Below are 25,798 nucleotides of genomic sequence, written 5' to 3' on the forward strand. Positions count from 1 at the left end.
TGCTGCAATCATAGTATGTACCACCACAGTCAGTATGCACTGCTGTAATCATAGCAAGTATCACCACAGCAGTATGCACTGCTGTAATCATAGCAGGTACCACCACAGTCACTATGCACTGCTGTAATCATAGCAGGTACCACCACAATATGCACTGCTGTAATCATAGCAGGTTCCACCACAACATGCACTGCTGTAATCATAGCAGGTTCCACCACAATATGCACTGCTGTAATCATAGCAGGTTCCACCACAATATGCACTGCTGTAATCATAGCAGGTACCACAGTCAGTATGCACTGCTGTAATCATAGCAGGTACCACCAGTCAGTATGCACAGCTGTAATCATAGCAGGTACCACCACAATATGCACTGCTGTAATCATAGCAGGTACCACCAGTCAGTATGCACAGCTGTAATCATAGCAGGTACCACCACAATATTCACTGCTGTAGTCATAGCAGGTACCACCACAATATGCACTGCTGTAATCATAGCAGGTACCACCACAATATGCACTACTATAATAATAGCAGGTACCACCACAATATGCACTGCTGTAATCATAGCAGGTACCACCACAATATGCACTGCTGTAATCATAGCAGGTACCAACACAGTATGTACTGCTGTAATCATAGCAGGTACCACCAGTCACTATGCACTGCTATAACCATAGCAGGTACCACCAGTCAGTATGCACTGCTGTAGTGATAGCAGGTACCACCTCAGTCGGTATACACTGCTGTAGTGATAGTAGATACTGCTATAGATTTAGTAGTTACTACTATAGTCAGTGGATACAACTATAGAGTCAGCAGATACTATACAGTTAGTCGTTACGAGTATATAGTCGGTAGATACTACTGTAGGCCCAGTAAATACTACTATGGTCAGTAGTTATTACAGTCACTAAATACTACTACACAGTCAGTAGCTACTACTGGCTCAGTAGATACTACGGTACAGTCAGTAGATACTACTATACAGAATCAATAGATACCACGTCCTCTGTTGTATGTAAGGTGTTGTTAGTATATATACCTACGAGGGCTTAAGATATTTTTTGAGGGGGGGGGGGGGGGAGACCACAATTTTCGGAAACCTTTTGACATCAACTATTTACCCCACACTTTCTACAACTTTTTGGACTTGTAAAAGCCTCTTATATATTTGTTGGTGGAGAAATGTACAAACAGCCCACCGGGCTTTGACAATACCTTAGTATCTGTGTATATATATGTAAGGTTTTTAAGAAATATATTTTTCACCCGGGCGAAGCCGGGTACTTCCGCTAGTATGCCTATATAATCAGGACATGCAAAGAGGTGGTTCTCATCTCCACTGAGAAACTGTTGTATATATCGCGTCTTGAAAAAATTTAAATAAATATGAAAAATTAAATAAAAATGGGGAAATGCGTAATAAACCGAAAGTATGCTAATTTATGTAATTGTGCACGTAATTAATGCTATGTATGGAGGTGTAATTGTATAAAGTTATGCAAATGGATGCGATTATGCTAATGTATGTGGTTATGATAATTAGGTTCGGCTTCGTTGTCTAGGGGTGTATTATCAATCGGGACAATACAATGAATTGTATGAAGTTATGCAAGTGTGATGTAATTATGCTAAATTAAGCTCGGCTTCATTGTCTTGGGTTCGAATTATCAATCGGGACAATAGAATTATTCTCGCTTTAACATTTACTGATTATGTCTTAGTATTTTTATGTCAGGTCTCCAAATTCAAATCTCACCACAGGATACAGTTCGCATAATTAAGATTATTATGCATGAACTTAGGAAGGCACCACTCAGACACTTCTGTGTTAAGCAATTTTAATTTCTAACCAATTTAATAACACTCTAATATTCGAACTCTTATGCTTGGAATTGTCAACACAGTACTCCTGGAGATGTTCTCATTGATCCGTACATTTGTAATAAAGGACTCTTTAGGCGATGTAGGTCTCCGTTTGTCCTTTATTGGGTTCTTGTCTTGCACCCCGTGATGTCCGCGTTCTGGACCCGCGCCTCTTCTGTCGTGCGCCCCACGCACGCGTCGTGTGCTCCGCACACTCTGCAGCCATCCCGCTGCCCCGTATGCCCCGCCTCTCTTCTATCTCCTTACACTCCGCTAGCTCCACACACTCCGCTAGCAACTGCCACCCCACGTACACCGCTGGACGATGGTGCCGTGACTCCGACCACGTAGCAAATGGCGCCACTCTTCCGCCACCACCCAGCGTGGCTCTCCCCTATTTCCACTCTCTCCCGACTCCCAGATCTCTTCCGGCTCTCACCCTATATCCTCCTTCTCACGTGACCCTGACTCCTCCTTCCTGCACTGACCCTGTCTCCGCCCCCACTCACCCCGACTCCCATTGGAGCCGAGGTGAGCAGTGGCTCCTCCCACTCGCCCCGTCGACCAGGCTCCGCCTCCCCAATACTCCGGCCCGTGTGAGTGGTGCGGAGGCAGCGCCCACCCTGTCCTTGCTCGCATTACACATTTAACCCTCAATGATTACGTTTGTTAAACTCGGTAACAGAACAATCGATTCATTCCTCAGAGTAACGCGAGCATATACGGCGATAGGAAAAAGTCCTTAAACAGGCAATAAAGAAACATGTCCCGAAGGCAAAAGTATACGTCAATGAATTCATTGGTAAGATTATGCAATTAACGAAAACGAATGACTAAATACTTCTAAATAATCGTATTCATGTAACTCGATGGGCAGCAATGCTTTTCTTGATCGGCTGATATTTAACGCACCACCTTGGAATGGCAACCCTTCTTGAAACACAAAAATAACTTTTTGGAACAATCTTATTAGTCCGGATATGCGTGTTGTGTGTGTGTGTGTCTTCTTTGCCAATTGATGTGGCAGCTTAGGCAGTACGGCGTTCCTTGTGCTGAAAATACCTCGGGTTCCCAGCAGGGCTGCTGGGCCGTGTGGTGTGTGTATTGAACACACGGCGCTCTTGCCGGCGCCAACACTCTTCCTCTTGGCATTGCCAGCTCTCTCCACTGCTGGTTGGTTGAGATGGCGCGATGCTCGCCGTCGGTGGTGCGCGATGATTCTGTCGTCAGATAGCGCGCGCAGCTCGTCTGCTGGTCGCCGTTCCTCACTCTTGTCTTGGTTCCCAGCTGGTGCTTGTCGGTGTGTGTATGGGTCGAACCCACGGCGCTCTCGCTGGTCCTGACAATCTTGCTCACAGGCTCTTTCCCCTGCTCCGTGCTCTCTCCTTGATCGTGCAGCTGCCAGCTTCACACGGACACCCGCCCTCACTTCAGGGCTGCTCTGGCTCAGGCCCTTTCCACTGCTCCGTTCTCTCTCCTTTGGCGTGCAGCTGCCAGATTCACGCTGGCATTCCGTAATGCATCTCCCACCCTTCAGGGCTTCGCCTTTGCTTTGCTCAACTTCCGTGCTCTCCGCCCTTCCTCCAAGAGGGCTCTTGCTGTGCACTGCTTGTCACTGGCTGGGTCACTCACTCTCAAAACTTGTAAATTGTGTAGGGGTTATTACGGGAGGAACAGCGGACAACAAACACAGGGCTGTCGGCACTCACATACACGGGTGGTCACACCGACGTCCGCATCAGTTATTGCCCACGCCCCCAGCCCTTGGAGGCGATCCCTATAAAAGGTGGAACCCAAAGAGCTCGAGCTCAGTTCGACACGAAGCTGACCAGTGAAGATCCAAGACTCAGAGATTAGGCCCTGGGACTCCCCGGTCTCGCCGTCCTTATAAGGGCCGAGCCGGGTAAGCCAGTGGCGCGGCCCAGGAGCTTCCAGACCGCTGCCCTTGTCAGGGCAAGGCTGGTTAGCTGGTGCCGAGATCTGTGCTTGCCAGGGCCAGATCAGTCAGCCTCCCGTAGCCCAGTAGAGGAGGACTGGGGGACAGGACAGAGGGCTTAGTACTAGGGTGGGTTTCCCATAGTACGGGTGAAGGGGCCGATACCCCTTCAACTATTGTATCTGTCCCGGAGTTAATAAACAGTGTGTCTCAACTTCGACATCGTCTCCTCTGCTACTTACTACATCTGGTGTTAGAAGTGGTCCAAGCATGGATACGAGACGGAAGACTCGTGCCCAAGACCCAGGAGAGGATGACGACGAGGGAGGGGCAGTGCAAGACATCGCCGCCGACGTACCTGCACAACTGCTGCCGGCTCCAACATCGGCGGGGGCGTCGGAGAGGGCCGGGACGTCGACTGACGAGTTGGCGTTGGCTCACTCGCGGCTGGCGGAGCTCTTGTATGCAGCGGCCGCTATGCTCGAACAAATAACTCGCCTGGGGCCGGGAGGAGCGACGCGGCGGGAAGATGGACAACGCCCGCCAGAAACTCCCGCCTTTACAACAGCGGGGCGACTCGAAACTCCCGCCTCACAGACAGTAGGGGCGGAGGGAGGAGTCCCAGCTCGTCACGCGGGAGACGGTGCCCAGCCAGCAGCCGCCACGTCATCGGCGGAGGCGGGTCGCGGTGGCGGCCTGCACCGACCAAGCCCCGACCAACACGTCACTGACGGCGCGACACCCATTAGAGTCCGCCATTGCTCATACTGTACGGGGACGCGCTACGGATGCTGCAAGAGGATCGGAGACGGAGCCGACATTCCAGCAACGTCTGCCGGCCCTGCAGGTATTTGTTGCAAGCGACGGCGATTGGGGGGGGTTCCAGCGCCGGTTCTTGGCCCACCAAGAGATGGCAGGCTGGTCGGACAACGAGGCGCTGTGTGCTCTCCCGGCGTTATTGGACGGCGACGCCCTGGGCACTCTCACTGCTGCACCCAAGTCGGCACGCTCCACCATTCAGTCGGCGCTGCAGCTGCTGGCCACCGTTTATGGGCCGCCTTCTGATTGTCGCCAGCTCTTCTATGAGCGGCAGAAGGGTGACAAGGAATCGCCACTCGCTTATCGCACGGCCCTGCTGTCATTGGCGAAAGACGCTTTCCCGCGCATGGATGAAGAGGGGATCGATGCGATGGTGGCCGAGAAAATTTTGCTGCTGGCTGACGATCTCGACTTCACCATCTTAGCGCAGGACGATGCGGATATGTCATCACTGCGGGCTGCAAGGCACATTCACGCCAATCTCATCTCCCAGCGGAGGAAGGCGAACAAAGCTGCTGCACGACACACCGTGGCGGCGACCTCTTCCGGAATGGAGGGAGCCTTCGCTGCGGATCGTTCTGCAGGATGGCGATCTGCCGAGCGTCCAGCTCGGGACGTCCCAAGCCACCGAGACCAGCCCAAGTCCTCTGGAACGCTCGTCGTCTGCTATAATTGTGGCCTCCGGGGTCACGTGGCGTCCGGATGCCGGGCTCCTCGACAGCGCGGTGCGAGACCTGGTGCTGCGGACGGCCCTCCTCACAAGCCTTCGCAACATCCTCGGGCAAGTCATGGCACCCCACATGTTCGGCCTGCACACACACCCACTTTCCTATCACATGGTCCGGCACACAATTCTCGGGGGTTGGGTGCTGGTGCGTCGGGTCACGGCATGTCGGGGAGGGCGCTCCAACCGGGCCAATGGTCCGAGTTGGCTCACCGAGTTGTGGCTGCATCGGCGGGGTCGTCCGTTGTCGCGGGACATATTGACGGGGTGGAGGTACGGTTATTGGTCGATACGGGAGCTTCGGCAACTATCATTTCGGATTTGATTTATAATATTCTGCCCGTTCAGAGTCGCCCGTTGCTCCCTGTCGATATACCGTTTTACGCTGCAAATGGGAGCTCGTTGGGTATTATCGGTCAAATTCGAGCGCAAATTTCCATAGGGGACATTAAACTATCTGGGCCGGTGTTCGTCTCTTCCTCGCTGGCTATTCCGTGCCTGTTGGGGACAGACTTTTTGGCCAAATTGCCCATCAAAATTCTGATTGACCAGCAATGCATCGAGCTTCCATCAGGCCGACGTATGACCTTCCTACCTGCCACCCCTCCCGTGCGTGTTGCCTGTGCTACGGTACAGGCGCTTGTTGCTCGGACGGTGCGTGTACCCCCGGGGGCACAGATGTTGGTACCCCTGCGCTTGCGCCGTCCGTTCGATAAAGGGGTCTCTGACCGAGGCGTTATTTTGGGACCATCTAGAGCCGGGGTGAGTGGGCCAGATCTGGTAACGGCCCAGACTATTGTTAAAGGGGATGGGGACCCGTTTATCGCGGTCCTCAATGTCGGGACACGGACGGCAGTGGTTTCGCAAGGTACCGTGTTCGCACATGCAGTTCCGGTACCTGCGGAAACGCCGATCGTTGGCCAGGTGGCCACCGATTCTCATACGCGATTAGCCTCAGACGCTGACGAGGGTTGGCTGGATGCGTTGTGTGCTGAGTCACCTGACCTGTCCGACGCACAACGTGCTAAATTACGCGCCTTATTGCGAGAATTTTCCAACGTCTTCAGTAAACACAAATACGATATCGGATGTACCGAATTGCTACGCCACCATATTGACACCGGTGACAACGCTCCTATCCGCCAGAATCCTTTTCGGTTATGTCCCGCCGAAAAGGATCATGTCAAATCGGCTGTAGATGACATGTTGAAATCGGACGTAATTTCTCCCTCAACCAGCCCTTGGGGTGCACCCATAGTGTTGGTTAAAAAGCACGACGGGTCCCTAAGGTTCTGCGTTGATTTCCGGCGATTAAATAAGATCTCGGTGGCCGATGCTTATCCGCTTCCTCGAATGGACGAATCGCTGGATGCCCTCGCGGGATCGCGATTCTTTTCCACTTTGGATTTGCTCTCAGGATTTTGGCAACTTCCCTTGGACGACGAATCTAGACCCAAAACTGCTTTCCGAACGCCGCACGGCCTCTTCCAATTCAATCGCTTACCCATGGGATTACACTCTGCTCCCGCGACGTTCCAGCGCCTGATGGAATTGGTCCTCGCTGGCTTGCAATGGGAGGTGTGTTTGATTTACCTGGATGACGTTATCGTATTCAGTAAGACATTCGAGGAACACCTTGATAGGCTTCGGGCCGTTTTTCTCAAGATGCGCGCTGCTAATTTGAAATTCAAGCCACAAAAGTGCCATTTGCTGCGCGAATCTGTTAAATATTTGGGTCACATCGTCGGCCGGTCAGGTATCTCAACCGATCCCGCCAAAACGCGTTGTGTCAGCTCCTGGCCTACCCCAACCTCGGTGGGGGAGGTTAGAAGCTTCATCGGCTTTGCTTCATATTACCGTCGGTTTGTTGCGGACTTTGCTTCCATCGCTAAGCCACTACATGCCTTGACGTCAAAAGGGGTCAAATTTCATTGGGGGCGGGTGGAGAACGCCGCTTTTGTCTCTCTTCGGGATGCCCTGGTGGGGGCCCCGCCGTTAAGCTACCCCGATTTTTCCATGCCGTTCGTGCTCGACACGGACGCAAGCAATACCGGGATTGGAGGCGTGCTGTCACAAATTGTGGGTGGCGTGGAGCGCGTTGTGGCTTATGGTAGTAGAGTACTGTCCCCGGCCGAGCAGCGGTACTGCGTCACCCGCCGCGAACTGTTGGCTATCGTGTTCTTTATCCAACAGTACCGGCCATATCTGTACGGCCGGCATTTCACCGTCCGTACAGATCATGCGGCATTGCAGTATGCCCTACGAATTAACCAGCCATCGGGGCAGTTGTCCCGATGGCTCGAGATCATGCAGGATTTCGATTTTGAAACAACTTACCGGAAGGGGATTCGCCACACCAATGCCGATGCCCTATCACGCCTGCCGATCGCCCCGGATTGCACTTGTTTCTTGGGTTCGGGCCGTTGCAAATCGGCGAGTGACGGTCAGGATCGGGTTCTTGCGGCCGCAGTTGATACTCCTTCGGACGCTGGTCCTATTTCGGAGGGTGGGAGTGATTCCCTACTTGGCTTGTCGAGTGCTGAGTGGGGCCGCCTCCAAATGGAGGATGCGACCCTCCTGGCACTACGACGTCGCGCGGAAGGATCGGGTCCAGGGAAGTCGGGCGTTGACTCATGGGGGTGGTGCCAGGGCGTACTCATGCATTGGGACGCGACAATCCGCCGTCACAGGCTGGTGGTGCCTTCCACGTTGAGGGGTAGGGCTGTATGGGCTGCTCATGAACGGCTCCTGCACCTGGGTACCCTCAAAACGCTTGCCACGCTCCAGCTTAATTACTTTTGGCCGGGCATGGCAAGAGACGTGGACGATCTGCTGCGGTCCTGTACCCAGTGTGCACAACGGAAGCCGCCGGCGAAGGGAGCCAGTCCACCGCTCCAGTCCATTTCGGTCACCCGGGTTAACGAGCTGGTCGCCCTTGATATTTTGGGACCGTTTCCTTCCACGCCGAGGGGTAATAAGTACCTGCTGGTTGGCGTGGAATATTTCACGCGATGGCCTATGGCTTGGCCCCTCGCCAACCAGTCCGCAGCGGCCGTTGCGGAGGCTTTTGTTCAGGGCTACGTCCTCGACAAGGGCGCTCCGGAACGGTTGTTGACCGATCAGGGAAAGAATTTCACTAGTACCCTCTTACACGAGGTATGTGGCCTTCTGGGTACGAAGAAAGTTCGTACCTCGCCTTACCACCCACAGACGGATGGGATGGTGGAACGCTTGCATAGGACTCTTACGTCCATGCTATCCCACCAGGTATCTGAGTCCCAAAACGATTGGGATCTACGGATCGGGGGAGTCCTGGCGGCATACAGGATGGCTCCTCACGCGGCGACCGGTTTCTCGCCATTTTTTTTTATGTATGGTCGCGAGGTTGACCCGCCTGTCGCGACTCAGCTGGCGATTGCCGCGCCTCATGCTAAGTCGAAAATCGCCGACCATGTTAAATTCAACATCCTTCGCTTGGCGGAGGCACGGCAGGCGGCCATGCAAAACTCTGACTCCCGCCAGAAACAAAACGAGAGGTTGCGGTCGCGCCGGACTCACACGCACGAATGGCACCCGGGCGACCGAGCATGGTTGCACTGCCCCCAGGTGCCATTGGCCACCTCGGCTAAGTTGTTGCGACCATGGAGGGGCCCTGTTGAAATTGTGCAGGTTGTGCGGCCTCAATGTGTGCGCATTAAGTGGGGGAAGCGTCGGTGGTTTGTACACCCTTCACGGTTAAAGCCATTTTTTGCTCCGCACGCTTCCTCCCACGAAAATGGCCGAACATGTGGGGAGTCCTCTGACTCCGGGGGGGCGGGATCGATGCCAGCCTCTGATCCACTAATGACTGTCACGTCTTCAGGAGCCCCAGGACTGAAGCCCTCTGGGCTGCCAGCCTCCCCCGTGGGGGGCGGCGCTGGCACGTCCGGGAAACCGGACGACCAGGCACCTGCTGATGCGACACCTGCCACCGACTCTACCAAGCCGGCCCCTTGTGACGGGCCCGCTGCACGGACTCGCGCCAAAACGCGCCGGTTGTTATGATTAACTTTCCGCGCGTGTTCCGTTGCTGCGGAACCCGCTCATTGTATATATGTTTTTTTTGGTTGTATGTGTGTGTAATCACGATGGCCACGCTATCTGCTTGTTGCTTGCTGTCCATGTAAGTGTGTGCGTGTGTTGGGAATGGACGGAGAGTCTGCTGTGGTTGCTGAGTTTCAAAGGGAGTGTGTGCGCTGCTGCGTGGAGTTGTCATCTTGATGGTATAGTTAATTATTAACGTGGGGGCGTCGGGTACCCTGTGCTGTACCATCTCGTGGGTTACCGTGCGCGATGGGCTTAATTGAAAAAAAGAGGGAAAAAAAAAATGTTTTTTTGGGCTGTATTGTGCTGCGAGGTGCGGTGTGCAATGCGGTCATTGCATGGCAGAGAATAATTGTGTTGTGGTTGCAAAGTTGCGACGGGATTGATGGTGTGTTGGTCGCCTGCAGATTTGCTTGCTATTATGCTTCAATGTGCGCGTGTGATCGCGATATGCTGATTGCATGTGCTGGTATACCGTTCTGTATATGTATTGCGGTTCTGCGTGAGGGGTTTTTTTTGTTATATAGGGAACCATCGGTTGATGTTACGCTTGTTCTTGTTATTGTTACTGTTACGAGGCACACGTGTATTGACGGTGTTAATCTTTATTCTTGGGGGTTGAGGGATTGTTGCAGCCGGGACGGCTGCGAGCTGTACAGGGGGGGGGTGATGTAGGGGTTATTACGGGAGGAACAGCGGACAACAAACACAGGGCTGTCGGCACTCACATACACGGGTGGTCACACCGACGTCCGCATCAGTTATTGCCCACGCCCCCAGCCCTTGGAGGCGATCCCTATAAAAGGTGGAACCCAAAGAGCTCGAGCTCAGTTCGACACGAAGCTGACCAGTGAAGATCCAAGACTCGGAGATTAGGCCCTGGGACTCCCCGGTCTCGCCGTCCTTATAAGGGCCGAGCCGGGTAAGCCAGTGGCGCGGCCCAGGAGCTTCCAGACCGCTGCCCTTGTCAGGGCAAGGCTGGTTAGCTGGTGCCGAGATCTGTGCTTGCCAGGGCCAGATCAGTCAGCCTCCCGTAGCCCAGTAGAGGAGGACTGGGGGACAGGACAGAGGGCTTAGTACTAGGGTGGGTTTCCCATAGTACGGGTGAAGGGGCCGATACCCCTTCAACTATTGTATCTGTCCCGGAGTTAATAAACAGTGTGTCTCAACTTCGACATCGTCTCCTCTGCTACTTACTACAATTGTATTCGCACACCTCTTACACCACTCTGATAGCTTAGTACAATAAAACTTATCGCAATCATTGACTCTGCAAGCGACTCAAAACATCAGGATAACTGTAGAATAAAACTTTCAGCGATACTCTGTCGGTCCATGCCGAACTCAGCACCGAGCATCACTTCACCCCTCTTCTCTGCGAGACACAACACCCATTGTTGATCTCGAGGCCATGCCCCAGAATCTGCCCGTCGCGGTACTCACTTGCATGATCTGTGTCGTTGGTTGTATCTGAAATGCTCTCCCCTCTGCGCGTCTCTTGCGAGAGAGTAAAAAACAGATGCCCTCTGTCACCATCCTCGAGGTTGCAGCCGCCTGGTTGCCCCGCCCCCTATTTGACCTTTGACAGTTTCTGTTTTTGTTTGCATCCCTCCCCCTCTCTTCGTGCTGTCTGCTAAAAGGGAGGGGAGGCACCCTTCATACGTATTTTATGGATACCATGTGTTGTCAAATTGGTGGAAAACAAAGGCGGCCGTGGAGGCTCAGATTCCATGGAATACACATTATCTGGTCTTGTGTGTTTGAAGTATGTTTTTCGTATCTCTTTTGAGTTACCCTAGGTCTAATCTCTTGTGATTATTTTTTGGTTTATGTTTAACCACGATTCGAAATGTCATTAGATGTTACCTCCAGTATTTCAGGGGTTTTATTAACTTTTGCTCCATGCCTGTATCCAGGGATCCGTGCTCTTTATTCTCGAGTTATATTTTAATATCCTGAGATTAGAGATGTAACTAAGTTTCCACTTAAGCTTTCTTGACTGCCGGAATGGTAAAGTCACGGAGATAGAAAGATAAAATAAGAAATAAAATAATACTGCAGTCTATAATATCGACTTATTCTTATAGCCAAGCTTCGAACTTTTACCGTATTCAAAAAATATCAGTTAAAATGTCCGTTTTCCCTGTGTTCTGTGTCCGTGCAGTGAGTCTGACTATTTGTTTGTGAACTGCCTAAAACGTCCGTGGGGAGGTCATGGCATGCGGTCCTTTGACAATCTGGAGATTTCCCAGATTGTCGTTAACCCCTCTTTGCCCCGGAGTTTATTATTTGATGTTTTTTTTATGACCTCCATATGCTTGGTGCTTGTGAGAGGTAGCGGGATTGAGAGTGTTGTTTCATTTATTTATTTATTTTAAAAAATATTGGCAGAATTATTCTTAATATTATTTTTGGGAAAAAGGCCTATATTCAACAAAACTGAATCAGTGATGGAAATTCGACATTCCCATATCTCCATACAACTTACCACTTCAACATCTGTTATCTATATTGGTCAGATAAGGTGGTACATATATATTATCCAATATTCTGGTGGCAGAGTTGGTGGATCACACACAGACTGTTGTACACCATCTTACTGAAATCAATCAGGCGTTAGGGTGGCCAGGTGGTATTAGAGCAATTCGTTTCATGATCCCCCCTCTTCATCCATACATATGCGGGTTTCTTTCACATTCAAAACATGAATTGAAAGAGGAATTGGCCGAACTTCCGAATTCCTTAGGGCTCCTCTTGTTGAAGGCTAATTACAGATTTTCCTTCGCTTCATACGAAGGTAAACAAAGCATCGTCTTTATAGCCTTGCGCTATGAGAATGGCACAGATGCTAAATGTACTCATGATGGTATTTGATAATTTAATTGCCTCACAGTCATCACCAGTCATGGTGAATCGTGTTGTAATGAAAATGCACAGTGGCGTTATCAGAGGCAGTGGAAGAAGGAGGCCTCAGTGCTGCAGACTCGTATCACTGTCTGGACACCTTTACAGTTGCACTCGGGTCACACCGACCTTAATGCAATTTCACAACGGATCAGACATTTAATGAACAGAAGTGGCATTGCTTTCTCTTTGCAGGGATCCATGACAGATGAAACAGTTTCAATCTCGGTCAGATTCACCCGCGCGAGAGCAGCGTTGGATGCGGAGGAGAAGGCGGCTTTAGAGCAAGCGGAGCAGAAAGGGTGCGAGCTGCTGTCCCAGATCGAGAAGAAGATCGCTCACTACCAGCGCGAGATCAGCGAGCTCCAGGCAGCAGCCACTCGCCTGCAGGCCCTAACGCAGGAGAGGGACTCGCTCGCGTTCCTGCAGGTGAGCGATGAGTCTCCAGTGTCGCTATTGGGGACAGAGCCCTCTAACCAGCAGCAGCAGCAGAGGGAGGCTCCTGAATGAGCGCTCGCATCCACTGGGCTTGAGAACACAGCTCCACTCATGGACTTCGCAGCTCCAGTGGCTGCCATGTGGAAGCCCAGCTCATATTTTCTCAGTTAAATTAATATTCTCTCTCCCATCCTTTAACATATTCCCATTAAGTTTGTTTCATTGTGAATATAAACTAAATGTTATTGGATTTGCACTTTTTAAATAAATCCTACAACAACAATGTACATAGTATTAATGTCATCAGCCATAATCAATCCACTGATGGATGAAGGCCTCCCCAGACCATTGCCACATCTCATGTTCTAGATTTGAAGCTTTCGTGACTGCAAGGATTCATATTCTTAGGTTTTTTCGGTAAAGTCACGTAGGTAAAACATCAAAATTAATGAAAATAAAATAAAATAAAAATCACGACGTTTCGGAGGCAACACAAGTCTCCGTCATCAGGTGGGACCGTCACAGCCGGACCAGCCGCATCAAGTGAGGCAATGATTAGGGGATTGCATCTTGGATCATTGCCTCACTTGATGCGGCTGGTCTGGCTGTGACGGTCCCACCTGATGACGGAGACTTGTGTTGCCTCCGAAACGTCGTGATTTTTATTTTATTTTCATTAATTTTGATGTTTTACCTACGTGATTTTACAGAAAAAACCTAAGAATATGAATACATCTCATGTTGCCGCGATGCAACAATCCACCAGCACCTGCTCACGAGCCGATGTCATCTCTGCTTCCTACTTTGTGGACCTCCTCTTGGATGCACGACCTTCAGTGTTCATATTATTGAAGCTAAAATAAATAACTATGGCCCAAAGGGCCAACGGTAACTCCTATGAGATATCGGATCCAGGGACGCAGACCCCAGACCCCAGGAGGGGGCTGGGGAGGATGACGTCACCCGTCCAGGACCTGGTGGAAGGCTCTGGAAGGAAGGTGTGGCCGGGGCGGGGCGAGCCACGCATCTGTATAAAAGCCGGACCCTTGAACTGTCTCAGCAGTCGTCGTTCACCCGAAGATCAAGAGCTTCTGAAGAGAAGAGCCCAATGGGTCGGCTCTAAGCTTATATACCAGTGAAGACCCAAGCTTCACTCCGAAGGGTTAGAATAGCCATTGTGAGGAGTATTCAGTCCGGAGGGGCAAACCTCCATAGTTATCGGGTGTGAGGGGCCGTTACCCCTATATGTTAAGGAATTGTTGTTAAATAAATTACGTGCTGCCTCAGAGAGACTCTTTTCTAGTTATTGACCCACTACATGCGTATTGATAAGATTGTCTTGAATATCGCTGATACCCTTGTGTATTGTCCACCACTTTTGTAAGACCTGTCATGTGTGCATTGACGACATAAATTACCAGTACTCAGTTAATCTCAACACAGATTCATATCAACCCGTATCACTCTGAAATATTTGCCCTGCAAATCAGTGTTGGTCTTCATAGGGGTGGCGAGATATTAATTACCTCGCCTGGTATCAAATCGGGGATTTGATCCCAACCCTGACATCCTTATACATTTGGAGTTTTCATGTCTCTTTCCATGGTTGCATGGATTTTTCTCCGGGTCCTCCAAAATTTCCTTCCACATTTGAAAACGTGCGTTTAGAGTATTGGGCTGCTATACCATTTTCACGTGATGAACTACTTCGTTGAGCTATCATTTGTGACCAGGTCGCTTCTGAAAAAGTGCTATACAGCTCCGTAGGCCTTACCTGGAAAAATTAAAATAGTTGACTATCAATCGGTCTCATTCTGAAATATTTGCCCTGTAAGTAAGTGTTGGTGATTCAAGACTTTGGGTTTATATTCCACCCGCGGTGTTGCAGTGGGAACTCCACTGATCACAAGGGATTGGAGGCAGAGTCACAGTAACGCATCTCTCTCTCTCTCCCATAGGGGCACCTGGAGGAGACGCGCAGGTAAAAGACGACTTTCACTCACGACTCGACAACATGGGACTGAGTGTGGGGTGCGGACAGTGAGACATTAGCTGTGTGTGGGGATGCTGTGTGTAGTGAATGTTGTGTGATGGTGCCGTATGTGATGATGCTGTGTATGGTGTTAGTAATTTTGTGTGGTGATGATGCTGTCTGGTGATGCTGTGTGATGCTGTGTGGTAATGATGCTGTGTGATGAGGCTGTGTGTGGTGATGCTGTGTGATGATGCTGTGTGGTGATGTGTAGTATGCTGTGTCATGAGGCTGTGTGTGGTGATGCTGTATGATGAGGCTGTGTGTGATGAGGCTGTGTGTGGTGATGCTGTGTGATGAAGCTGTGTGTGGTGAGGCTGTGTGGTGAAACTGCGCGGTGATGCTGTGTAATGAGGCTGCGTGGTGATGCTGTGTGGTGGTGATGCTGTGTGTGGTGATGCTGTGTAATGAGGCTGTGTGTGTTGATGCTGTATGTGGTAATACTGTGTGATTATGCTGTGTGTGGTGATGCTGTGTTTTGATACCGTGTGTGGTGATGCTGTACGTGGTAATATTAATTCTGTGTGGTGATGCTGTAATTGTGAGATGAGTGATTATGCTTTGTTTAATGATTGCCGGTGTGATGATGCTGTGATGATCCTGTGAGTGACGATGCTCTATGTGAGACAGTGGCCATGTCTGTTCTGCTTTCACAGAACAGGGAGGGTTACAGCAGCTCCACTCTCAGCTCCCAGCCAAGAGGACATTGCCTCACTTAAAGTCCTGGAGACAACTGCAGTCAAACTCCTGTGTGAGTTCTTCAGTGTGAATCATGGGTGATGGGGCCATCTTGACAATACATTATCCCCGTGTGTGTGCACGAGGTCGACTCAGACTCAAATAATTACCTGGTATTTTATAAATATCACCACTAGGGAGACAAAGGCGGCCAGGCGTAGTGCTGGCCACCCACCTCGTGTGTCGTGCCAGCCTTCAACGGTGCTGATTTACCCCACAGTCTGTAAAGGCTAGACGGGGGATTTACATTCTGGAACCTGATGCGGTAGTCTGTGAAGGCTACACATGGGATCTTTGTCTTTGTCTTTGTTTACATCCCATTCCAGGACCCTACTGAACAACACCATGAGACTCGGTGTAGTGATAGTGATGAAGATGGTGGTGATGGGAATAGTGGTGATGGTAGTGATGGTGGTGATTGTTTGTGATGGTCCTAATGGTGGTGATGATGGTTGTGATGTTGCTTATTGCGATAGTGATGTTGTTGATGTTCATAGTGTTGATGATGTCGGTGATGGTGATGTTTATGTTGTCATTGATGATATTGATGGCGAGGATTATTGGTGATGGTGATGTTTGTGATGTTATTGTTGATGGTGAAGATGATGGTTGGTGATGTTGATGGTGGTGATGGTGGATGATGGTGATGACGGTGTTCTGTAGTGATGTTGTCATCGCTGTTGTCACAGACGGATGCTCACCGACCCTGGACACAAACTCCGCTCATAACTACCTCCAGATCTCCTCGGATCTCAAGACGATGACGTGGACCGATGCCTCCCAGGGTCGCCCCAATCACCCACACCGGTTTAATAGCTTTGCACAAGCCCTGTGCTGTGAGAGCTTCTCGTCGGGCCACCACTACTGGGAGGTGGATGTGGGGGATGTGGAGTGGTGGCGGGTTGGAGTCGCGTACGGGACGATCCCACGGAAATGGGATCGTGTTACACAGCTGCTGGGAGGGAGCAACGTATCCTGGTGTTTAGAGAAACGTGACGACAACTTCTCAGTGTTTCATGGTGGAGAGAAGACTGCACTGTCGGTGAGGGGGGCCCCCTCCCCCCGCAGAATCGGGCTTCACCTGCACTGGGAGGGGGGGCTCCTGGAGTTTTACCGCGCCGACTCAATGGAGGTGATCCACGAGGTTCGGCAGAGATTCTTGCAGCCTCTCTACCCTGGGATGTGGGTGAGGTATTGTAATGATCGATTGGAGATCGTGGATCTGAGTCGCGCATCCTGAGGATGAGGAAAAATAGTAACCCAAGAAACTGAGATGGAAACCCAATAAACTGATGAAAGGGGGGATGGTGAGGAGAGGGTGAAGTGAGGGTGAGGGTAAGTTGGAGGGGAAGGTGAGGGAAGGGGACAGGTAAGCGTGGAGGGTGAAGGGTCAGGAGGGGGTGAGGAGAGGAGAGGATGGGAAGGAGGGGGTAGAGGCGATGGTGAGGCAAGGTGGGGGTCAGGGGAGGGTGGGGTGATGGGAGGGTGAGGTGAAAATTGAATGAAGGGTGAGGTGAGCATGGAAGGGGAGGGTGAGGGGGGAGGGTGAGGTTCAGGTTGGTGTGCATGAGCGATGTCACCTATGAAGTACAAATCGCCGGTTCAGAAGTTTGAGTCCATGTGGCCGCTCCTTCACCTGCAGTGCGCGCTCGCGTCACCACGCCCCCATCATCCCTGCGATTCACCATCATCACCCCATCATCACTATTATCATCATCACCATCATCCCCATCAACACCACCATCATTGTAATCACCAGTCATCACTACCTCCATCATCACCATCATTACCACCATAATGATCATCAGCATCATTGTCATTACTCCATTTTAATCACTATCATCACCCCCACTCTATCATCATCAATATCATCACCAACATCATCAACATCATTATCCTCATCATCACTACGACCACGACCACAACCATTATGAACTACCATCACCACGAACACCACAACAACCACCATAATCATCACCATTATCACATCCATCACAATCATCATCACTATCATCACCACCATCATCACCACTACCAACACTGCCACGATCATCACCTCCATCATCGTTACCACCATCATCATCATCATCACAATCATCACAATCACCATCATTACCATCATCAACACCACAATAAACACCAGAATAATCACCATTATCACATCCATCATCACGACCATCATCATCACTATCATCACCGTAAAAACCACCATAACCGTCATCATTATCACCATCTCCCTCATCACCATCACGACCACCACAATCATCATCACCACGACCATGATCAACACCATCGTCATCATCACCACCCACACCACCATTATCACCATCACCCTTCTTACCATCACTCCAATCATTATTACAATGATAAACACCAATACTATCATCATCATTTCACCATTATTACCACCACTACCACCTTCATCACAATCATCATTACCATCACCATTACTATCATTGTCACTAACATCATCATCATTCCTCCTTCGCAAAACCCTTCTCTCCACAAGACACATTAAAGACATAATACACACCACGTACTTTCTGCCCCGCCCCTTCTCTCTCCCCCCACCTCCTCTCTCCTCTCGCCCCCTCTCTCCCCCACCTCCTCTCGCTCCCCCCTATTGCCGAGGCCTATATAACCTCGTGCCACGGCAGGTCTCTCGCCTACTTCAGCAGTTGTTTTCTTGCCGTGGTTGTCCCACCTGATGACGGTTGCTTGTGTTGCGATCGAAACGTCGTGATCTATTATTTTTCTACCTACGTGACTTCAGCGAAAGAACCAGAGAGTATGGATTCCTGCAGTCACGAAAGCTTCAAATCAAGATTGACCTCACGTATTGTTTTACTCATCCCATCAGTCGCAGGCACGGCCTTCTGGGAGTTCCTAATTGAAGTGGCATTTGGTTAAACGCAAGCAACACTCTGGGCCGGTTTCGACCTTCAGTGTCTCATAAGCAGCAGAGTCAGGCTCGCGTGAAGCAATGTATGAATGTTGAACTTATTTCACATCGTACGTAGCCAACGTACGTAGCCAACCGTGCAAATCGGAGGTGCAATGCTGGCGAATTGCCCAGATGTTCATAGGCAAGGTCAGGTTCTGACGTTCTGTTTCTCATCAGCAGAAGTCAGGCTTTACTTAAACCAAGGCTCACAAAGTTTTGCCAACTGGATTCCTGGCCACCTGCCTGTATGTATTGTGTGTTGAGATTATATTGCAACGAATGTAGCCAGCTGGGCAAATCGGAGGTGCGGGGGAAGGACAACAAACTAAACACAAAAACACACACAGGCACGGACAGTCAGGTACAAAGGCCGTGCGGGTTGCTCGTGTTTGATTAGATAATGAAAATGGTCAATAAAAATCGAAGGTAAAAAAGAACACACAGCACGTTATTGTCTTGAGTATGACTGTTTATTTGAAGTGACTATAGAAAGTAATACACGTACAGTGACACAGACTAATTTCACGTGAGTTTGTGTGTGACCAGACCAGTACTCGCTGTATCTGATTCAATACAAATCTTATTGTAGTGCTCGTTCTGTTTATCAAGAAAAACGTGCCAAGTCTACTGCACGATGATTGTGGAAGAGTTAATGCATTAGCACTTTGATAGATTCACTCAGACCCATAGACTCACCACACAGAGACACTCACTCACTCAGAGACACAGACTCACGAACAGGGACCCATAGATTCCATCACACAGACCCAGACTCACAACTGAGATCCACACTCACACAGAGACCCATACACACACACCGAACCAGACTCAGAGACCCATAAATTCACTCACACAGAGACCCATAGACTAAGACAGAGACCCATAGACTCACCACACAGATACCCATTGACTCATGATACAGAGACCCATAGACTCATGATACAAAGTGTAGTGTATAGTGTAGTATACTAGTACAGCACTAGTGTATAGTGTAGTGTATAGTAGTGTAGTGTATAGTGTAGTGTATTGTATAGTGTATAGTAGTGTATTCTGTAGTGTATACCAGTGTATAGTGTAGTGTATAATAGTAGAGCGTATAGTAGTGTATAATAGTGTAGTGTGTAGTAGTGTAATAGTTCGTTAGAGGCGCACACACTGAACTTGGGAGGCAACACTTTTTATTATTAACACAACGGGTAACTCTTAACATAGGGTGGTGACCACCGACCTATCCTCGCTAACACACATCATCACTCGCTAACACTCGCTAATACTGACGCTCTGATACGACTTGTGTGGCCAAGCCAGGAGGGCTACTGGTTGGCCACGCGGACTTGAGGCTTCACTCTTCTTCTTCACGAGGCGTCTTCACGAGGCATCTTCATCCTGGACCCGAGCAGCCCCGCACCAGGTGAGGAGCCTGCTTATATGCGCCTCGGCGTGTGCGGGCCACACCCCGGGCACGCTCACCTTCGAGAACTCTCGAGAAGGTGACCACGTGGTCCCCAGGGTGCCCCCGGGGCCCCCGGCCCCCACCTTGATCCAGTCACATGTCCAGCCGGGGTCATCCAGAGTGCCACGGCCTCACACAACCCCCGCGGTACTGACCCACGGCCTGCAGACCCCCTGATACGGCAGTGATGTCATTCCCGCATGCAGACGTAGTGACGTCATGTGTGTGTGGACCCGCGCGAGGTAGTGACACTCCCCCAGGTTGTGACGTCACGCGTGTGTGTGGAGGCCCACACGGTAGTGACGTAACACTACATCACCCCCCTCCCCCATGTAAAAATACAGCCGTCTCAGCTGTGATAACACAGGGAAAAAATACAGTTTGCCCCCAACAAGCAACGTCAATAAATAACCGCTGACAAAAAATAACACGAGAACAAATGTACTAATATAGAACCCCGAACGAACCACGAACGCACCAACAAGAAGACGAACAAGCATCAACACAAAGAAACGGGAACGGACAGCCCCAACACCCCAAGACGCCCCCCCCCTCACTCGCAACTCGATGAACCACAACAGCAATTCTGTGGGTGGAGAAAAATCACGCGCGATCGTAACATTAAAGACCAGTGGAACAATCTGCATGTGTGACAGTGTCATTTGAACCGTGCGGTCCGTGAGCGAGTCCACATGGCCGGACCCCCAGGGGAGGCGGGCCGAAGCACCCCGGAAGGTGTGGGGGTAGCGTCGTCACAGGTGGGCGGCTGCAGCCCCCCCGTTGGGGGCAGCGGTGCGGATGGAGGTCTGCCAGTCGATAGCCACTCCTCCTCGAGCAGGGTTTTCGGAGGAGCATCTCCGACGGCGCTGAGAGGATCACGAGCTCCGATCCTGCGGGCGGGACCACAGAGCCACCCTGAGGGACCACCTCAACCGGCGCGCCCCAATCAGTTTCACATACAATGCCTTTATAATTATCAGAGGATGTTTTCTTTGCATATTCACCACAATAACTATATGTGGTTAATGAAGACATTATTCCTTGCTAAGGTTTCTGTTTGGTGTTTTAACATATTAACACAACTCCTGTTTTATTGCCAGAAAGGGTAAAACTTATTATTCTTATATTTTGATACTGACAAGGGAGGTCCCGTGAGGTGTTAAGATGTTCGAACACAAAATTGATGACTGTTGCAATGAATACAGTCTGCATTAACCACACAATCTTATTTGGTGTTTGAAAACCTGAACACAACTCATGTTGTATTGCCATAAAGGGTAAAACCTATCATTATTACTTTCTCATACTTTTATACCGGCAAAAAGGTCCTATTTAGTTTTTTTACGCACTAAGCGGGTGTAAAGTATGAGCCGACACCAGATTGCAGGGGTCTCGTCCTTTATTCCTTTCCTTCCATCCACACCTGTCCCCAGCCGTCCCAATCTCGTTCCCGCCAAAGGCCCCTTCTTCCCGCCCGTTCTCTCCTTATATCTCCTCGATCACCCCTCCCACTAACCCATCTATTGGTGGGAATCCTTCCCCTGACACCCCTACACGGGTAACGGTGCCGGGTTCAGCAAAGGGCCTCGCCCGGTGGTTTGTGGCTCCACCAGCTGGACCCTGAGCCACAGCCCCGTGACCGAGTTAAACACGGCAACTCCCACCGGTGTCTCACAGCTCGACTACTGGAACACGACTTTGAGACAGGAACAAATTATTTGCATGAAGTAGTTTAAAGTGTTAAACTTAAAACTAAACAAACAGACTGAAAGAGGAAGAAAACAACAATCTCGTGGAGTAGAGCAGCGGGGAGCAACGAATTTACTAGCAGCCAGTTCAGTTGAGACGAGCTGAGGTGAGTTGAAGTGAGTTGAGGTGACTTGAGTGGAGTTGAGTTGGGGTGAGTTGAGGTGAGTTGAGGTGAGGTGAGATGAGGTGCCGTGAATTGTGATGAGTGGAGTTCAGTTGTGATTAGTTGTGATGAGGTCAGGTGAGTTGTGATGAGGTGAGTAGAGGTCAGGATGCCGATTTGAATCGAGGTGATCCGAGTCTTATTTTTTAAGCCACCTCTAGAGTAAAGACGTCTGTACTCTTGGTTTAGCCATGTTTGTTTGTTGTAGTACAGAGTTAGACTGATGGCCTTAATCTAAGTTGTCTTGTGGTTGTTGTTGTTGTTGTTTGACTTGCATCCCACTGGGATTTTTGCACACAGCGTTGGTGTACGGTGTTTTTTCTGCAATATTTTGCTGTCTTTTCTTGGATTTTCTGTTTGCACTTAGTCACATATTCACTTTAAGATGTTTTTTGTTCATGTTTTTGTTTGTTGCGGTTGCACCCGATTCAAGAGCCGAATGGCTCACAGGGCTATACCTAATACATGAACTTGAACTTGAACTCTCTCACACGTCAACACATTCCAGGGCACGTCTCGTGATATGCAAATCAAACTGAATGACTTCCTACTTGTCACCTATTAACGTGCCTTGTTCCTTGTTTAGCGTCTCAGACACAGCCAGCGACTGCCTGAAATACAGACAGAGACTGCCTGAGATACAGCAGAGGCTGCCTGAGCTACAGCCAGTGACTGCCTGAGATCCAGTCAGATACTGCCTGAGCTACAGCCAGCGACTGCCTGATCTACAGACAGTTACTGCCTGAGCTCCATCAAGCGCCCGTCTCTGAGTGGAGCCACAGGGCATGGCGAGTGCGGCTCCCAGTGATAGCGAAGCTCCAGGGGAGTTGACCTGCCCCATCTGACTGGACGCCTTCCGCTGCCCCTGCACGCTCAGTTGAGGCCACTCGTTCTGCCTCAAGTGCGTGGAGGGCGCCTGGGATTCGGCTAAGTCCTTCTCCTGCCCGCAGTGCCGAGTGACCTTCCCTCAGAGGCCCAAGCTGAGCAAGACCTTCACGCTCGCCAATTTGGTGGAGAAGCGCAGTGCTGCAGAGAAAATGGCCACCGTGGTCTTGTGTGACTTCTGCAACGATGGCACGACCGCTGCCTCGAAGACCTGCCTCAGGTGTGATATGTCCTACTGTGTGACTCATGTAAAGCCTCATCAGGAGACCGCGAAGTTCAGGGACCACATTCTGGTGGATCCAGACACGAATCCTGAAGACCGCAATTGCAAGATGCACAGAAAGAAGATAAAGTTTTTCTGCCGTCAGGACAAGAGCTTGGTCTGCACAACCTGCACCATCGCAGGAGACCACAAGGGTCACGATGTGGCTACGCTGGAGGATGAGCACAAGACACGGGAGGTGAGACGGTCTGTGTGTGTGAGCGGGAGCCCCTCCTGCGTTAAGTCATCATTTTCATGTAATAACTGAACATAAAATAAATATCTAACTAAATATTATATTATTCCTCTTTCAGCTGCCCATTGTTTATTCTAATTTTAATAACCTTGATTTCATTTCAGGTATGCTGAGGTGGTCATAGTGCAGAAATAATACAACCACATGTTATTATCAATCCTGTTATATGACAAATTTATAGATGTGCTCTTAGTATATTTTATAAAAATTAAGGACTTCAATGTGTAAAATGTTTTCTCAAAATGGCGTGAGTGCATAGACCGTGGTGTATACAAAAAGTGGTTTGTGGTAGAGAGGAGCATTCACTAAAATGTAAACGAAATGTAAAACGACTGGGACTGGGTGAGCTGCAGTGCTCACCGCTTGGTAGCCTCGTGCCGGTCTGTGCCAGTTTAGCGCCGCACTCTACAGCAGCTACCGGGTCACTGGACGTGGCGTTCCAGAAATGTCACGTGATTTTGGCAGACCAAGTATATCGTGACCGTATTTATATTTTCATCAAGATGCTCTCTACCGAATTTCTCAGACACTCAACAGTGACATTGCAGCCCCTCCTTGTACCATGTTAAACTAAACTAAAACGAATTTTTATTTACCAAGTGAAGCTCACTGAGCTATGTAGCTTTTTTTCAGAGGCAACCTGGCCACAAATGACAGCTCAACAAAGTGGCTTATCAGATCTAAATGTATGGCAGCCAAATACTCTAAACGCACCTTCCTAAACGTGGACAGAAAAACCGGAGGACCCAGAGAAAAATCCAAGCGACCATGGAGAGAGACATGCAAACTGCATATATGCAGACATCAGGCGCGGGTTCACACGCACGACCTCCTGTAGCAGGCAAGGCAGATAACAGGACCCTGCGGGTTGGGCTGGTAGGAACGAATAACCAAAGAATATAAACATAATGTATTATTACACTTGTTTAGCCAGGAAAGCCCCACTGAGTGAAAAGGTTTTTGTAGGGTCCTGCCAAGTGTTTGCAGTAGGGGGCGATGTTGCTACACCTAATCAGACCATACGAAGGGAGAGATTGAGGCCTAGTTCTAGGCTTTAGGCCTAACTGTAGGCTTTAGGGCGCTGTGAGTTAATTTTTAATTTAAATGTTTTAATTATTTATGTTAAAGCTTTAAATTTAAATTTTTCTATTTAAAAACATGAGGGAATGTTACATTGTTAAATATTAACCCCCTTTCACACACGCGGGGGTACGATACGAAGGGAGAGTTTCAGGCCTAGTTCTAGGCTTTAGGCCTAGCTGGAGGCTTTAGGGCGCCGTGAGTTAATTTTTGTATTGAAATGTTTTAATTATTAATGTAAAAGCTTTAAATGTAAATGTTTCTATTGAAAAACATGAGGGAATGTAACATTGTTAAACATTAACTCCCTTTCATACATGCGGGGGTAGGATACGAAAGGAGAGTTTCAGGCGTAGTTCTAGGCTTTAGGCCTAGCTGTAGGCTTTAGGGCGCTGTGAGTAAAATTTGAATTTCAAAGTTTTAATTAACAGCTATCTCAGGGAATTTTAAGGGAATGTTACACTTGTTTCGCCAGGAAAGCCTCACTGAGTCTAAAGGTTTTTGTAGGGTCATGCCAAGTGTTTGCAGTAGGAGGCGATGTTGCTACACGGTCGGACGGACGGTCGGACGGACGGACGAAATAATCTATTGGTGGCTGGTCCACTTCATTCCTACCAGTAACATTGTCACTCCCGTGCCCTGTCAATCCAGTCCTCATATTGCCCCGCCCACTATTATGGTAGCCCCACCCAATGATCAAGTAGCCCCACCCACTGCTCAAGTAGCTCCAACCACTACTCAGTACCACCCACTACACAGGTATCCCCACCCACTACTTAGGTAGCCCTGAACACGTTTTAACTCCTCGTGAAATCTGTTCCCTGCAGCCTTTGCTCCCCCAGCCTCCATCGCTGCACCGGGGCTACTGCCCCCGTCACTGTGGAGGGTTCGCGTGGAGCGGGGGTGAGAGGGGACGCTCAGAGAGTGAGTGGAGTCTCCCCTGGTGATGTCTCTCACAGAAACAAGTGGGAGAGGAGACGCGGGTGGTGGAGGAGAAGAGGAAGGAGGCGGAGGAGTCCGTGAGGCGGATGGAGGCCGCTCGCAAAGACGTGCAGGTACCGTGTCTGGGCCAGACTCTGTGACCCTGTGACTCCACTCTGAGTAGGGTTTGTGATGGAGGAGAACTCCATTCATTCACGTGGACTTCCATTGGCTCTAAACACATTGTGGGACTCAAGGCACAACGGTTAATACACATCAATAATCAGGATGAGAAAAGATGTGGTTCTCATCTCCGTTGAGAAACACAATCAGTGGTGGAAATTCAAGATTCCCATATCACCATACAGTTTACCACATCAATGACTGCGAACTATAGTGATCAGATGAGGTGGTATGTACCTCTTATCCAATTATCTGGTCGCAGAGTTGGTGGATCACACACAGACTATACTCTTTGGTTATTTCTGTAAAGTTACGTAGGTATAAAATTTAATAAATCACGAAGTTTCGGGCACAACACA

At 49.8% G+C, this 25,798-nt stretch overlaps 2 protein-coding genes, 1 long non-coding RNA gene and 1 pseudogene across 4 annotated transcripts in view; 3 read left to right on the forward strand and 1 right to left on the reverse strand.

The window, feature by feature from the left end:
* The window catches only part of LOC133339104 (E3 ubiquitin/ISG15 ligase TRIM25-like), a 35,511-nt gene extending 18,661 nt beyond the window's left edge, over positions 1-16,850 (forward strand). The window contains exons 3-6 of one of the 2 annotated variants that reach the window (XM_061547224.1): positions 12,531-12,764; positions 14,732-14,754; positions 15,462-15,556; positions 16,233-16,850. In XM_061547224.1, the coding sequence (XP_061403208.1) occupies positions 12,531-12,764; positions 14,732-14,754; positions 15,462-15,556; positions 16,233-16,783 (903 nt within the window). In that variant the 3' untranslated portion in view covers positions 16,784-16,850. The remainder of the gene's footprint in view (positions 1-12,530; positions 12,765-14,731; positions 14,755-15,461; positions 15,557-16,232) is intronic. The other variant, XM_061547223.1, reaches the window with a different exon arrangement.
* LOC133339144 (uncharacterized) overlaps positions 1-25,798 on the forward strand; it is a 172,123-nt gene that overhangs the window by 87,753 nt on the left and 58,572 nt on the right. The gene's annotated exons all lie outside the window — the stretch shown is intronic.
* Positions 1-25,798, reverse strand: part of LOC133339111 (E3 ubiquitin/ISG15 ligase TRIM25-like) — a 160,192-nt gene that overhangs the window by 66,958 nt on the left and 67,436 nt on the right. The window lies entirely within an intron of this gene.
* The window catches only part of LOC133339127 (E3 ubiquitin/ISG15 ligase TRIM25-like), a 44,012-nt pseudogene continuing 40,851 nt past the window's right edge, over positions 22,638-25,798 (forward strand).

This window comes from Lethenteron reissneri, unplaced genomic scaffold, assembly GCF_015708825.2.
Source record: "Lethenteron reissneri isolate LAM-NWPU_2019-01 unplaced genomic scaffold, ASM1570882v1 scaffold_1640, whole genome shotgun sequence".
NCBI classification, from domain to species: domain Eukaryota; kingdom Metazoa; phylum Chordata; class Hyperoartia; order Petromyzontiformes; family Petromyzontidae; genus Lethenteron; species Lethenteron reissneri.